This window comes from Astatotilapia calliptera, chromosome 6 (genome assembly GCF_900246225.1).
Source record: "Astatotilapia calliptera chromosome 6, fAstCal1.2, whole genome shotgun sequence".
Taxonomy (NCBI): domain Eukaryota; kingdom Metazoa; phylum Chordata; class Actinopteri; order Cichliformes; family Cichlidae; genus Astatotilapia; species Astatotilapia calliptera.
This window is the reverse complement of record NC_039307.1, coordinates 40,084,849-40,100,174: the sequence shown is the minus strand read 5'-3', so window position 1 is coordinate 40,100,174 and position 15,326 is coordinate 40,084,849. Positions and strand designations below refer to the sequence as shown.

The window sequence follows — 15,326 nt, the reverse complement described above, 5'->3', positions numbered from 1 at the left end:
ACACGTGAGTGTGCATGTAGAGCACAGCAGCATCCTGCCAGCTGCCCAAAGACGGACGCCAGAGCGGGAAGCGCGCAGCTCGGATGATCTGAACTAAGCGGTACGTACTTCCTATGTGACTGCGTGCGTTTAGCTATACCAGCAGGTTGGTGCAGGATGCAGCCTGGATGGGTGTGGATCTGTGTTTGACGGGTTGACACAGTCCCTGTAAGTAGCACCCTGCTTTTATTATTATGCATCCCGAATGGTTATGTAGCGCATTATTGCCCAGTGTTACAAAGCCCTCAGGTGCCTGCGTCCCTCCGTACAGCTGAGCAGGATGGGTGTTGTCCTCTTTAAGCTCCCGTGACACTGAGACGTTTCAGCTCTCGATATTAAAGTGCTTCCAAAAGCTTTGTGACTTCTGGACACGCTGTGATAAAAACAGCACAGAGGATTTTCACCTTTTTGATTTCTGTGTGTAGCGCGGACACAGCAGCGCGCTGTACGGGATCCAGCTTCATTTGTAAAGCACTGCAGCAAAAAGCCATTTAAATGTATTGTAAGACAAATAATCGCTGGATTACTGTGTTGTAATTGTTACTGATAATCTTGGAATTAGAAGAAAGCCTCTAATAATTTAATGGGCAGGCTACAATATCGAGTAATCATCATTCAACTCATTTCAGTTGAATTTCTTGAATTTTACTAATTTTTTAAAAGAATATTTTCTCATTTATTTAATTTAAATAGGGAAGCTTTACATAGTAGAAGAGAGGAGATATCAGTGCTGGTAATCAGACCACACAACAGTGAAAACCTGTGGCAGCAAAGAGTTTTCATCATGTGCAATAAAAAACAAAAACTACCATAATAAAAACGCCTATGTGACAGTGAAATAGCAATAAATACATGGATCATATTTATTTTTTTACTAGCAGTGAAATAAGACAACCCATGACCTGTGATGCTGACAGCTCACCTGTCTGTGGGCCAGAACAGCACACAGTGTCATGTGCTGTGCATGTCTCCGTGTTGTGTGTTTATCTGACTCTGTAGAAAAACTACTGAAAGCAACAGCAAACTTTTGTGCGCGCTTGTTCTTGTTCCCCTCTCTGCCCATGGCTCCAGGGCTCGTCCTGTGGCTCTTTTCTGTCACCAGTTTTATCTCTGCACATACTTTTCCTTTACAAGGCTGTTGCTTTGTGCTGAAATTAGAAATTGATCAAAATGAACTTCGGCTCCTGCTCCTTAGTTCTCCAGATCAGACCAGCTGCAGGTCATAAAGGAGAGCCTGGTCAGTTTGCAGTGACTGAGCTTTAAAAATCAGAGTGGCAGTTGTACTCTATTCAAATAATCAATTTGTGGTCTCGGACTGATGAAAAAAAAATCAGTGACAGATTATATTTGACTGGTATTCATATCCAAGGGATATAATAGACTAAAGTAAAAATGGGACAACAGGACAAAGAAGGACGTGGAGGAAGAGACCATGTGATATCGGTCTGTACTGTCCATCTCCACCACAGAGCTGTGACACCGTGCTCTCTGTCTCCCTGTGCTCTCACACTCAGGTCAGTGATGACAGTACTCGGGTTTTGTCTAACCTAAATCCTAACCACATCACCATGGCAACAGGAAGAAAAGGTGAGTGTGATGCTGCTTGTGTGTTTATGAATGCTACTTGTGACTGGCCTTTATTTGAAACCACCAGGGGGCGCTGTATCCCGTTTCGTGATAAAGTGGCAAGTAGTACAGGTACAGGTGATTTGAATGAGCAGAGGGCCTGGCAAATGCAGAAAGCACATGATATTTTCTCACTGTGCTTTTAACGGCTCTGTTTGTGTTTGTTGTTTTTTTCCTGTATGTTTCTAAAAATATGTGTCTGCACTGAAAATGAGCACCAAAAACAATCCAGCTCATCAAAATGTTCTGACTGCGTTATGCCATGTAGTTTACATTCTCTCTGCTGTAACCCATCCAACACTGAAGTTTTGGCATCAGTGAATCACAATGACGGGGTCCTTTGGTCCGTCTGTCACTTGTGTTGTTTTGGTCACAGATTCTCATCAGCCTCGCACCTTCTGCTCGTCTTGCAATCTAAGAGCAGGAGAATCTAAATCACCTACCTTCTGATTTGTCGATGGTCTGCTGAGCCACAGCTGCTACCAGCTGTTCTCTGAGTGCTTAAGCAGAGTAGAAAAGTACCACATGACAATCGGTGTGTGTCCTACAACCAGTTTGGAAGCATTTTTCATATTGATTCACAAACTGTAGAGAAAGCTGTAATGTCTAACTGAGACACACATGGGAATATCACATTGTGTCTGTGCTGCATCGTTCTGCATCTGATGAGTTGCAGTTGGTGCTGTGCTGTAGGAAGCACTGGTCCAGCACATAGTCCATCCAGATGTTTCTTTGAAGCAGCTGTTGCTGTGAGTCGCCACTGTATAAAATGGAACTGAATTGTTTTACTACAATTTTTTAGGTTGTTTTGGCTCAACTGGCCCACAGCACAAAAGTCAGTAACACACCTCCTCACCCACATCAAACAATCTTATTGTCTTCACACACACCTTTGCTGTCTCTACACGTGCTTCACTACTAAAGATTTTCATTTGCTACTGTGTTGATGCACTTCTTACTTAAGCATTTTGTACTTTTGTCAGCCACAGCTCCAGATCGCTCACTTTCCTGAATACAGTCCAGCATTGCATTTATGCTTTCAATCAAATTCCTGCTCATCCAAATTTCCCTTTCATGCACATCCCAAGGATGCTGTGCTGGACTGAAATCTGGTGACTGTCGAGGCTGTTGGAGTCCGTCTCCTCTTGTCTAACCTTGGTGATAGCAGACATGATTATGCAGGATAAACCCAGCCCATCGACAATGTCTGAAATACTCACAGCAGCCCGCCTGACATCATGAACCATGCCACGTTCATCTTTCTTACTTTGATGCTCAGTTTGAGCTCCAGCAGGCCGTCCTGTCTAAATGCTTTAAATTCCTGCTGATGTCAAAGGCTGATTAGATGTTTGGATTGCTGTGATGAGCAGTGGAACAGGTGTACCTAATAATGTGACAGTACAGTAGTTGGTGTTATGCTCTCAGATTGTATCGGTTTGCTGTTCTCCATCTCAGCAAACACGTTGACAGCAGTTGTGTTCATTTCTACGGTTGCCGTGGTTTGATGTTACCTGTCTGTCCCCAGGCTCTACGTCCAAAGCAGGTGGGGTGCGTTTCCCTGACGATGACGAGCCCCCTGGCTCTCCAACACGGAGAGATGACCAGTCGAACGTCGCTACGCTCATTGCTGTCTCAGAGAAGGATGGCAGCTACTTGGTGAAGGTGTGTCTGCACACCGTCAAACGAACACAGTTGTTCGTCATGATTTCATCATTGTAAGCGATTTTTCAGGTGAAGTGTTGATAAAATGACCACAAGGTGTTTTCATGAATGAGCAGAGAAAGTCTCCTGGTTTACGATTTGATTGATTTCCATGTTCATGGATGTTTCATCCGGATACATTTGTAAAATGTAAAGTCCGGCTGAGGAATGGTGGAACAACAAAACAACATTAAACTGAGCCATGAAAATGTGACACCACGGGCTGTGTTAGCCCACATCCTCCTGAGCTATTTGATCCAATGTTTTCTACTCTTTGCCTCTAACACGTCGCTCCTCTGTCAAGGCTGGTTTCCTGAAGAGCCACCACTGTTATGAGATTGTCTTCACTGTCCCAGATGTCCCCACACTGGGCAAAGAGCTCTCATGTCTTCCCTCCTCTTCTCCATCTCGGAGGTCGCCCAGCCTGCGGGTCCAGCGTATTAACTCCACACTGGAGGGTAAGTATAGGTGTACAGGCATACTTCAGGACATGCTTGCACATATGTCTAACCTGCAGTGTTGTGGAGCAGACTGTTGCTGCACAGAGCAGGTGACCATGGTGGGTTAGGTTCTCTGCCCAGCAGTAAGTCTGTAGGTTCTCAGTAATCCAGGTCATGCTAGTCTAAGGAGCTCCTTAGACTCTGTCCACCAGCGTCCTCACTTGTGCTAAAGCATATAGTTAGGGCTGGACCAGGTGACCCTGAATCCTCCCTTAGTTATGCTGCAATAGACGTAGGCTGCCGGGGGATTCCCATGATGCATTGAGTTTTTCCTTTCCAGTCACCTTTCTCACTCACTATGTGTTAACAGACCTCTCTGCATTGAATCATATCTGTTATTAATCTCTGTCTCTCTTCCACAGCATGTCTTTATCCTGTCTTCCTTCTCTCACCCCAAACAGTCGCAGCAGATGGCCCCGCCCCTCCCTGAGCCTGGTTCTGCTGGAGGTTTCTTCCTGTTAAAAGGGAGTTTTTCCTTCCCACTGTCGCCAAAGTGCTTGCTCATAGGGGGTCATATGATTGTTGGGTTTTTCTCTGTATCTATGAAGCGCCTTGAGGCGACTTATGTTGTGATTTGGCGCTATATAAATAAAATAGAATTGAATTGAATTGAAGATTACTTTTTGGGACTAATGTTTCTGTGGAATCTTTTCACACGAGCACAACACAAGTCTGTAACCAAGAAATGTATTTTGAAATTCCAATTTATATATCACCAAATCATGACAGTCGCCTCAAGGTGCTTTATATTATAAGGTAAAGACCCCACAATAATCATATGACCCCCTATGAGCAAGCACTTTGGTGACAGTGGGAAGGAAAAACTCCCTTTTAACAGGAAGAAACCTCCGGCAGAACCAGGCTCAGGGAGGGGCGGGGCCATCTGCTGCGACTGATTGGGGTTAGGGGAGAAAGACATCCTAAGGAAAATGTATATGCATGGTCACATTTCCCAACACCAGGAAGTGAAAACCTAAAAACGAAACCAAAATATGGCGTTAGTGTCTACTGTCTGTGGCAGCGTCTGCGTCTCTGTGCTGAGAATATTGGTAACACCTTGCTATTTTTGAAAGTACGAACCTAAATTAAAACCCTGAGTAACTGAATGATTGTATTACATTACACTGATTAGCCCGTGTGAATAAACTGAGCATAAGCCATCTTGGGTTAAAAGCGATCCTGGAAGCCTACGTAGAACAAAACTCGAGTCTGCCTCGTGTCAGCAGGCCCAGTATTTGAGCTCTCGTCTGTAATAGTATGCCAAAGCTCAGCTCTCCATACAGCTGTGACACTGTCTCTGCCTGACCCAAGCATCTCAGTACCGCAATAACAGATCTCTGCTCTCGAGCAGGTTTGAGATCAAGAGTCAGCTGACTGCTGTTGCCAGTGTCTCAGCAGAAACAGCTGGATTCATCTCTCTAGCAGCTCAACACCTCCCAGGCTTGGTTTAGCACTAAGGAGCTAAACCAAACAAACCAGTCAGCGCTCCTTCATTGCAGCTGCATGGATCTAGTCTTCAAAGGAACAGCCACAAAAAAATAAATCAACCACATTCCTGAATTTCCCCGTCCAGGAACAGCTTCAATGTCCTGGATAAGCAAGAACTGGGTTGTAATTAGAGGGGAAGATACCAACACATGAGTTCACTGGAGTGTGGACGTTCAACCCACTGTCACAGCAAAGTGTGTAATAGACATGCCGGTCCACAGTGTCCAAAATGGCTACCCTGGATGAATAAAGACATTTTCAATCATAAAAGACAAGAGGGAGGGTAAGGAGAAGAGTGTTCAGCTACAATAACAAGAAATGAAAGCACTGATGGCTTTCAGTGAACAGACTGAGTCTCTGAGGACGAGCTTTAAAGATCTGTGGTGCAACGAAAACGTTCTTCAAGCTTTGGATGTCACTGTTTGTTTCTGCACTTACCAACTGTCTGTCCTCTGGCTGTGTCCCAGAATACTTCAGCTTTTGTGCAACCACACCTAAAAAAAACCAGACGGCCGTCGAGCTGAATACCAATCTCAAAGTTTCCTTTTATAGCAAAACGTTTGAAGAAGACTGTCTACAACTTATTTAAGCATTACATTAGAACATCGTCACTCAGGGTTAAGATGGCATCAGAGTTACTGAGTCTGTGCTTGTTAGAGTTAGGAGTGCTGAATGTTTTGTTCTTTGCTGCTTGAGGTAAATGCAGTCTTTGATACATTAGACATAGATATGCCGCAGCACAGGGTTGGTACACCTGGGGCTAAAGTATTCCTTTAACTGCATTGATGATGTTTCTAAAGTTCATTGGACTCAGCGTGGTGCAGACTGCGTATGAATAACTTGTCTCCTTCCTCACTCCCTCGTTCTCTTTAGGAGGTGTAAAGGTAACATGTGAATACAGAACTCACCAGGAGGGGGTGCAACAGGAGGAGATCACCATGGTAACCAGAGGGAGAAAAGACAGCAGTCTAAAGGTCAGACTCCAGGCCAGGGTCATTGGTAGGTGCTTGTGCACCGACAGATACACACACATACGCGCGCACAGACAGAGTAAACAGGTCCTAATCATACAGGACTGCATCTTTATTACCTTGTTGACTGTACACAGATCAAACACAGTTCAACAGGACACAGTGCAGCACAGTGAAACATTATAGTATGAGTATTATGCTTCAGTACATCTGGAACTGAGATTCTTGTTAAGGTGGAAGGAGTCCTGAAGAAAGGATATGTGGAGATTTTAACCCTTTAAAACCGGTCAGAGCAGCACGCTCCGTTTTGCATAACTATTTTTAAATCCCAGTAGCACTGCAACCACGTGAGCTAGCGCAAAAATTTTTTTTGCATATGAAACCGGAGGAGTTGTACTTACATCTTATGCCATCAGCTTGTCCTCGGTCACAGTTTCCTTCCACATAAAGCTTTGCAAAAACTGCATAAAAAGCACTTGCAGCAACAAAAACATAATATTCCAGAAACACGCTTTGCCGATCCGATCAGCTGTTCATAACACTTCCTCCGTCCATCAGCACGAACTATCGCATGTCCGCCATGTTCTGCCCGAAATTGGAAGTGACGTCATTTTCGCGGAAATGTAGTTTTTTACCACCAGTGACCGCTGCGAATGGGCAGCTGAGAATCAGGGAAAGACCAGATGACAGCCTGGAAAGACTGCTGACAGGAGGGAATAGACCCTAATGGGGCTGGTGTGGGTTAGTGCCTCATACCAGCAGGACCCAGCGTTTTTTAGCGTACCTGGGTACACCCATTATTGCTACAGAAGTCTCAAAAGAGAAGGGTCTGCGAGAGCAGGGGTGAAAGAAGACCCTTTCCGGACGGATTTAATGGCAACGAACCATGGAACGGTACCACCGATGAATAGATCAACCAGCATTGCAAATAATGGACCATCAATGATGGTAGGAAAGAAGCTGCAGGACTGCATTTGTGGCTGGCCAAAACTAACAACTGACATGGGCCTTGAAATATTAGATTCTAGCTCTAGCTTAATATCAGCCGCTAGCTTGGAGTTTAGCCACCAACAGCTAGCAACACATTTCCAAGCCAGCCACAATCAACACCATCAACCAGCCCAGAGCTCATTCAGAAACAGCTAACAGAGTCTTCCAACACTGAGTCTAGCCAACCACTACCAGCAAGGGAAAGGAAGATGGAAGGTAGGAAAGATCAGATTCTGTGGCCCAGATCCAGTGAGAAAAGAGAGTGGGTCTGGCTCTTATACTAGATCAACAAAAGGGTCCAGTTGAAAGGAAGCTGGAGAACCTGGGAACCATCATCTACAGCTATGGGGCTGAGCGATGTGGGGTAAAGAACAAGACTCAGAGCAGAAAGGCCATTTCAACCAGTTAAATTCCAGGAGACAGCAGGAAATTGATAGAGGCATGAACCAGTTATCATTCCGACTGATATGCCACCTATCCAGGCACCTGAACACCAAATGGACATAAGACCACCAACATGGAGTGAAGTGGAGAAGGTAGTGAAGCAGGCAAGAGCAGCATCGGCCCCAGGACCTAATGGCATCTCATATAGGCTCTACAAAAACACCCCACGAGTCCTCAAATACCTGTGGACGCTGATAAAGGTAGCGTGGCAGAAAGGAGTGATTCCAAAGGCTTGGAGAAGAGAAAGAGGTATTCTGATCCCTAAGGAGAAGAACTCCTCATCCATCAGACAGTTTCGCCAGATCAGCCTGCTGAACGTAGAGGGAAAAATCTCCTTCAGTGTCTTGGCCCAAAGACTATCTGCTTTCCTGCAAAGAAACAACTATATTGACACATCAGTGCAGAAGGCGGAGCTTCTCTGGATGTCTGGAGCATGCCAGCGTCGTCTGGCACCAGATTCAAACTGCTGAGAAAGAACAAAGAGACCATCACGTGGTCTTTTTAGACCTTGCCAACGCCTTTTGGTCAGTTCTGCATTAGATCTTGTGGATGGCCTTCAACTATTTCAGCGTACCAAACCACATCACAGGACTGGTCAAGACCCACTTTAAGGATTTACAGTTTTGTGTGACAGCTGAGAACACCACCACAGCCTGGCAACACCTGGGAATTGGAGTTATGGCAGGCTGCACGATTTCCCCTCTGGCATTTATCACGGCAATGGAGTTGGTCATGAGGGCATTCCAGTGGGTAGTGGGAGGTGAGAGACTCAAGAGTGGCCTTCGTCTTCCTCCCATTAGAGCCTACATGGATGGTCATCTAAATTACACCAGGGCCTGTGCTGCCGGCTTAGGCCATCCGCACCACACCAGTAACCCAAGAAACCCAAAGCAGGCTCGAGCACCAACAGAGAGGTCATTATTGGCTGCTTCTGTTTTTTTTTAAAGTTTATTATTGGTTGTTAATTTAAAAAGTGAGGTTAGAGGAACAGAAGACGCAGCCACACTATGACGAAAGAAGGAAAAACAGAAAGTAAGGCTGTAAACACGACTTCCTCCCGTCACCTAGCATTGGCTGATGGTTCGATTCCCCATCAAGTGTGGTGGCGTGGACCAAGAGAGAACACAGGATCACGAGGAGGTGGGGCTACCCGCATCAATGCTCCCAGTCGCCTGCTGCTACATCACCATCTCCCAGGAAACACAGGTGATCTGACTGTTCGTCACCACACCCAAGACCCCCGCCTTGTGCTGTGCCTCCTCAGTCAGTGGGGTCATCCCAGTGGGGCTGCTTATCAAAGAAGAAGCTGGACTACCAGGTGCTGCAGTCCTGGATGTGAGGGATGACTTCACCACATGAGCTGCTGCTGCACGTAGAGCTGATGCACCTTTGATAGTAGTTGGTGGCCGCCACGAGAGACCCTCCTGCTGGCAGCCCAACAATGGCAGCCATTGTTGGGCTGCTGGTCACTGCACACTGTGCTGATGGAACCCTTGTGTGGACCCAGACGTGCTTAATGTTCGGGAGTACTCACTTCGATCAGTTGGCGAGGCTGGGGGAGCGAACGTTAGGCAACGGGGCCCATTTGAAAAGAAGTTTTGGGTAAATGTGTGTCACAAAACAGCTGTGTGCAAGCAGGAGAAGGACCCAAACGCAAACTCACCAGAGCGGGAACTTAACTAAAAAATGCAGCTTTAATTGCTGAACAGAAATAAAGGTGATACAAAACCTTGCAAACTAAACTGGGAAAAACTAATACACGAGGAGACTCGGGGAGAATCACACACAGCTATGAGGGAGGACGTGACACTAACAAAGAGAAACACAAGGCTTAAATACACTGAAGGATAACGAGGGTAATGAGACACAGAAGGAGAGCACAGCTGGGAGTAATTAGGCTGAACTAGACAAGGGAAGCAAAACTAGAAACACTGACATGAGACACAGACCTTCAACGTGAAACAGGAAACACACTGACTGAACTCAAGACATGTAAACTTAACAGACTGGAGAGACAGAACATAGAGACCTGACACATGGGGCAGAAAGGCACAGTAGACACAACACGGAACATAGGGAAGCCATCACACAAAACCTAAGAACTAAACCCAAATTTCCCATGTGTGGGACTAATAAAGCTTATCTTATCTTATCTTATCTTATCTTATCTTATCTTATCTTATCTTGACAACCATAACTGAAACCTAGGGAAATGACAATAATCAAAACCGTACAACCAAGGACTTAGAACATAAACCATAATATAAAAATACAAGAACTCAAACTGGACCGTGACAATGTGACCCTCCAACGTTCGAGTGAGTTTCAGTGACGCTGTGGTATCTTTCTTTTTTCAGGCTGCACTCAACTTTATTTTGTTTGCAGTGAAGTGAGAGAGGTTAAGAAAAGCCAGTGGCAGCGCCACCTTCAGGCTTAATGGTGCAAACACGCATTACAAATGTTAAAAACATTGCTTCCTGGCGTTCACCTGATGTCAGCGGAGAATCCAGTGCTATTAGTTACCTGTCTGGTAGTTTCGGAAGGAGGACGTTACCAAGAAACTGATCAATTTTTTGATGGGTTTATCTGTGGAAAATACAGACTGTTTATTCTTTCAGGGTCATATATTATGTTCCCAGATAAATCTTTAACAGCACATATAGTTCTTTTTTCTTTCTTTCTTTTTTAACTGGTTAGCTAAGAATTGACCGGATTTGTTACCGTATTCAAAAGTTTGCAAGCCAAGTCTTTGTACTAAGATTTGAGTTTTTTTAATTAATAATTTCATTTAATTCTAGTTTTGTTTTGCGTATTTTGTTAATTATTTCCTGATCTTGCTGGGACACATAATCCTCTTATAAGGATTAGATTTTTTTTCCAAGTTCCTGAATATTTTTGTTTTCTTCTTCTACCCTCTGTGTCTATAACCATGTTGAGTACTATAAAATTAACATTTCTATGCGTTAAAATTGCTGCTCCCCTTTGTCTAGAGTTATAGCAGGCTGAGAACACGTGTGTGCAGCTGTGACCTTAGCGTGCCCATAGTCATGTGTGTATGGCTAATGTCGCTTACATGGGTGTGGAAATAGTTATGGCATCACCTTGAATCGACTAACTGATATTAATAAGTTAAACAGATGTTAACGCAAGAGGATGAGAAAGAAAAAAGGATTCTTATCTGGAGTGATGTTACAGTCCCGATCAAAAGTTTAAGACCACCTGAAAAATGACACAAAATCATATTTTTGCATGTTTGGATCTTAACAAGGTTCCCAGTAGCTTCAACATGGAACAAGGAGAAATGGGAGTGAGACAAAATCATTTTCTGATCATGCAGTTTAATGAAAACAACGTTTAAACTGAAACAGGCTGTTTTACAGCTGATCAAAAGTTTAAGACCACACCTCCAAAATAACCTGTAAACCCCAAAACAGAAATCAAAGTTCCAAACATGAACTCAGTGACGAACACCTCCACTGTTATTCTGCCTCTAAACATCATAATCCGTCCTTCATGCTGCTCAGTAACATTCAGTATTTATTATTTACTGTTACTGATGCTGATGTTGGCTGTTGCCGTGGTTTCCTGCTGTGTTGTTTTCTTTTGCTTGTTTTTTTTCAGCAGGTCTTTTCTCTCCGTCTCTCTTCTCATCTGTTTTTCTTTCCTTCTCCTTCTGTTGAGTCTCTTCACAACTTCTCTTGTCCTTGTCTTTCCCGTCCTGTGGTGCTGTCCGTTCTGATTGTAACAACTTAAAAATATAATAGATAAATAAGTAAAGATTGAATAAACCATCATAATCTATTGGACCCACATACCAAAAGCTCTAATGATCCATTTGGGAAAATAAATCTTTAGCATTGCTACAGCGCTGGACAGGACAGACAAAAAAAGAAAAAAGAAAGAGCTCATTAAGTTGTCATAAAGAAAAGAAACCATTTTTCTGCTACTAAGAGCTAAAGTTATTTCAGTAACTACAGCCTGCTTGGCTACGCTGTCTAAGCATTTCATGGAATGTCACATAGTTTTTCCCTGCCGGCATCTCTCCATCTACTCTGACATCTTCCCCTTTTTTCCTCTGTCCAGACCCACATCACGGCACCCCCATGCTGCTGGAGGGGGTGAGGTGTCTCGGTGCCAGGAAAGATGCCCACACAAAGCACAGCAGTGATCGTAAGAAGATATGAAGTGTGTAACTCCTGATCATACTCAGTGACTGGGTCAGGGTGCAGTAGAGAGAGAAACATGGATCCATACATAATAAGTAGAATTCATCTGAAGGACAAACAAACTGCCCTGAAAATCACATCACAGTCACAGTCATGCAATTACATTTACACGAGGCTGCCATAGAGCCATAATGCCTCTGCTGCTGGGGCCAGTCAAACCAGTGTTACAGCACACGCACACAGACACACACACACACACACACACACACACACACACACACACACACACACACACACACACACACAGACACACACACACACACACACACACAGACACACACACACAGACACACACACACACACACACAGACACACACACACACACACACACACACACACACACACACACACACACACACACACACACACACACACACGCACACACACAGACACACACACACACACACACACACACAGACACACACACACAGACACACACACACACACACACACACAGACACACACACACACACACACACACACACACACACACACACACACACACACAGGGTGTGAGTTTCACACTTGTGTAACAGTAATGACCACAGTAACCTTGCATGAGGTGTTGTGAGCTGTCACAAACACAAAGCCAGCTGGCCTGGTGTCACGTTCCCTGTATCTACTCTGAACCACCTGGAGGTAGAAAACCTGAAATTAGAGTGAAATTCCAAAATAGACGTTAAGTCTCTGAACGTTAATGCCACTAACAGGGTTTATGAAAGATAAGACAGACATTTTACCTGGTGACGCTGAGGTTGGACTCACCTGTTCCACACCGTTTACACTTTTACACCACATGTAGTTGCACAGCAGCTTAATTAACCGACTCACCTGTATACTCTTCTTGTATCATGACCAATGTTCCCTCTAATGTTTCATGTGTCTGAGCGAGCACACAAACTCCCTGAGCGTCCCTTGGACCACTGTGAGCAGCAGCAGACGTGTGCACTGTGGTCACGCCAGCATCCAATCCATCCAAGTTACATGTTTATTAAAATAATCAAATTACAGCATTTATGTTAGACGACTTTTAATTAACTGCTTTAGCCCACTTACAATGAAAATTTAAAAAATCCTGTTCATGACCTGCAGCATGTTAACACTATTGGAAAGAAAAATAACTTCAACTCGTCAAAGGAGCTTGCAAAGAAAAGCGTCTGGACTTCTTTAAGTTGCTTGAAGATGTTTCACCTTCATCCGAGAAGCTTCTTCAGTTCTAAGGTCAAATGGTGGAGAGTCCCAGATATAAACCTAGTGGGAGTTTCCCCCCACAGAGGGACAAAAGGACCCCCTGATGATCCTCTAATCAGCTGAGCCAAGGTGTGTAACTGGGTGTGAGTCCCAATCAGCCAGAGTTTCGGGTGTGTTCATTGTGAAACCTGGCCCCACCTTATCATGCGAATTCCTGAGGTCAGATGGCCCAGGATGTGAGTGGGCGTTAAGGCGTCTGGGGAGGATCTCCAAACTGGATTATAGATGGCAGAGAGTTGGTGTCGTAAACCCCGCCTCTGTCCCCTGCCCAGCAGCCACCTGTAGCACAGTTTCCAGTGTTTCCTGCTCAGCAGCCGCCTGTACCCCAGTCACCAACTCCACCACCACCACTTTCACCTCAAGTTCAGTCACCCATAGGGGAGAACCCAGCCAGCCTCAAGTTTTGTCAGCTGGAGGGTCCGAGGAGCTCGTCCAGGTTTCAAAGATGGTCGCTCACGATGACCTGGATGACTGAGAACCTTCACAGACATAACTTCAACTCCAATTTTGAAAACACAACTTTCTTTTTTTTTTTTATAAAGCTCTGACTTGTATTATGAGTCTGTGGTCTGGGAGAGAGTCTGTAACTCTGTCTGCAAAATACAGTAAATAATGACCAATGCTGGGCAGTTAATTATATACTTACTTCTTATATAAACAATAAACAATATAAACAACGACAGTATTCAGGAAGAAAACAAACATTGCAGATATTTTATCATAACTCTGGTTTTACGTGGCCGATCAACACAATTTAAAAACTGGTGTAAAGTCCACACTTTTCTCGTCAGTTGTTCCGTCTGTCCTGCTCACATCTCCAATGGTTGTACACGTTGTCATTAACGTGGCTTCACTCCACATCAGCAGCTTTGCTCGCTAAAACACCGGCACATAAGGACGCTGTCATAGCCTGTCAGCGACGTTGATTAGCTGCGTATATACGAATGTGAATCGCATCATTGGCTGGACTATGGGATAAGGTGGCATCGTTCTGATCCCATACAGGAGCAGCCAGTCACTGACTAACACTGCAAAACAGAATCGTTAAAGTATTAATTTTAATTTCAATTCAGGTTCAATTTTTTTTTGTGCGCAGAGATGTGCCAGCAGTGCGCAATTGCGCACGTGCACAGTTTAGAGGGAACATTGGTCATGACAGACTCTGAAGTTATCATGTAACCATACAGCTGTGTGTACTGTAGACCTTTTAAACCCCCAACATTACTGGCACCAAGCCTGACTCTGACATGTGTAATAGAAGTAGATCCTCACTGCCTTTTCCTTTGTGCTGACCTCTTTTTCTAATTGCTATAAACGTGTCTTGTGTAACCTTTTCCTGTGGCACTGTTGTGTTTTAATATGTTGAAAAAGTTCACTTGTGTGAAGCGATCCTGACCCCCAGTTTCAGTGTTTTTCTTTGTTGGATCAGTCAGCTTTCCTGCTGCGTTCCTGAAAAAGGGGAGACTGTGACTGCTGAGTGCCACAGACCACGCCCCTGCCACACTGTGAAATGTACTTTTTTCCCCAGTGGGCAGCGTGGGCACCCAAATTCCTGAACGCAGTAACTTGACAACAAGGCACCATAGAATTGTTAAAATGATGTAACGGAGCGGAAAGGCTGATTTTATTTCCAAGATGTTTTGTGTTTTTAAAAGGAAGGAAACCTTCCTAAAAACGGGCAGAGCAGTGGAGCCGCCAAGGGAAGCACACAATGTAAACTGTAAGATTAAAAATATAATTTATTATATTTAAATAGTTAAAAATGTAAAATGAATTAAAATAACCTTGGCCAAGGGATAACACAATAAAAATCAATAAAACACAACATTAAAAGTCCAGTGGGATCCACCACGGCATAAAAGTCACAAAAAAACTAAGAGGTCCAGCGTAGTAGTAAAAGAGGGAAACCCAGCGGAGTCCTCACCTTCCTCCCCGCATTCCACGTCCCGGTGCACTGAAGGAAGGGAGGGAGCGGCAGTCACTATTCCTTTCGACAGTTTTACTTTAATAAAAGGGATAAGTCAAAGACTTACCCCGGGTGGGCAGAGCTCTCAACTCCGCCCACCGCTTCTTTAAAACTGCAATCGGCA

At 44.5% G+C, this 15,326-nt stretch overlaps 1 protein-coding gene across 3 annotated transcripts in view; it reads left to right on the top strand.

Annotated features, from left to right (window-relative positions):
• adisspa (adipose secreted signaling protein a) overlaps positions 1 to 12,204 on the top strand; it is a 12,211-nt gene extending 7 nt beyond the window's left edge. The window contains exons 1-6 of one of the 3 annotated variants that reach the window (XM_026172132.1): positions 1 to 100; positions 1,554 to 1,626; positions 3,191 to 3,327; positions 3,671 to 3,824; positions 6,228 to 6,353; positions 11,843 to 12,204. The exon at positions 1 to 100 is cut by the window's left edge and continues 7 nt beyond it. In XM_026172132.1, the coding sequence (XP_026027917.1) occupies positions 1,608 to 1,626; positions 3,191 to 3,327; positions 3,671 to 3,824; positions 6,228 to 6,353; positions 11,843 to 11,943 (537 nt within the window). In that variant the 5' untranslated portion in view covers positions 1 to 100; positions 1,554 to 1,607 and the 3' untranslated portion in view covers positions 11,944 to 12,204. The other 2 variants (XM_026172134.1, XM_026172133.1) reach the window with 2 other exon arrangements.
• Positions 12,205 to 15,326: the final 3,122 nt, after the last annotated feature.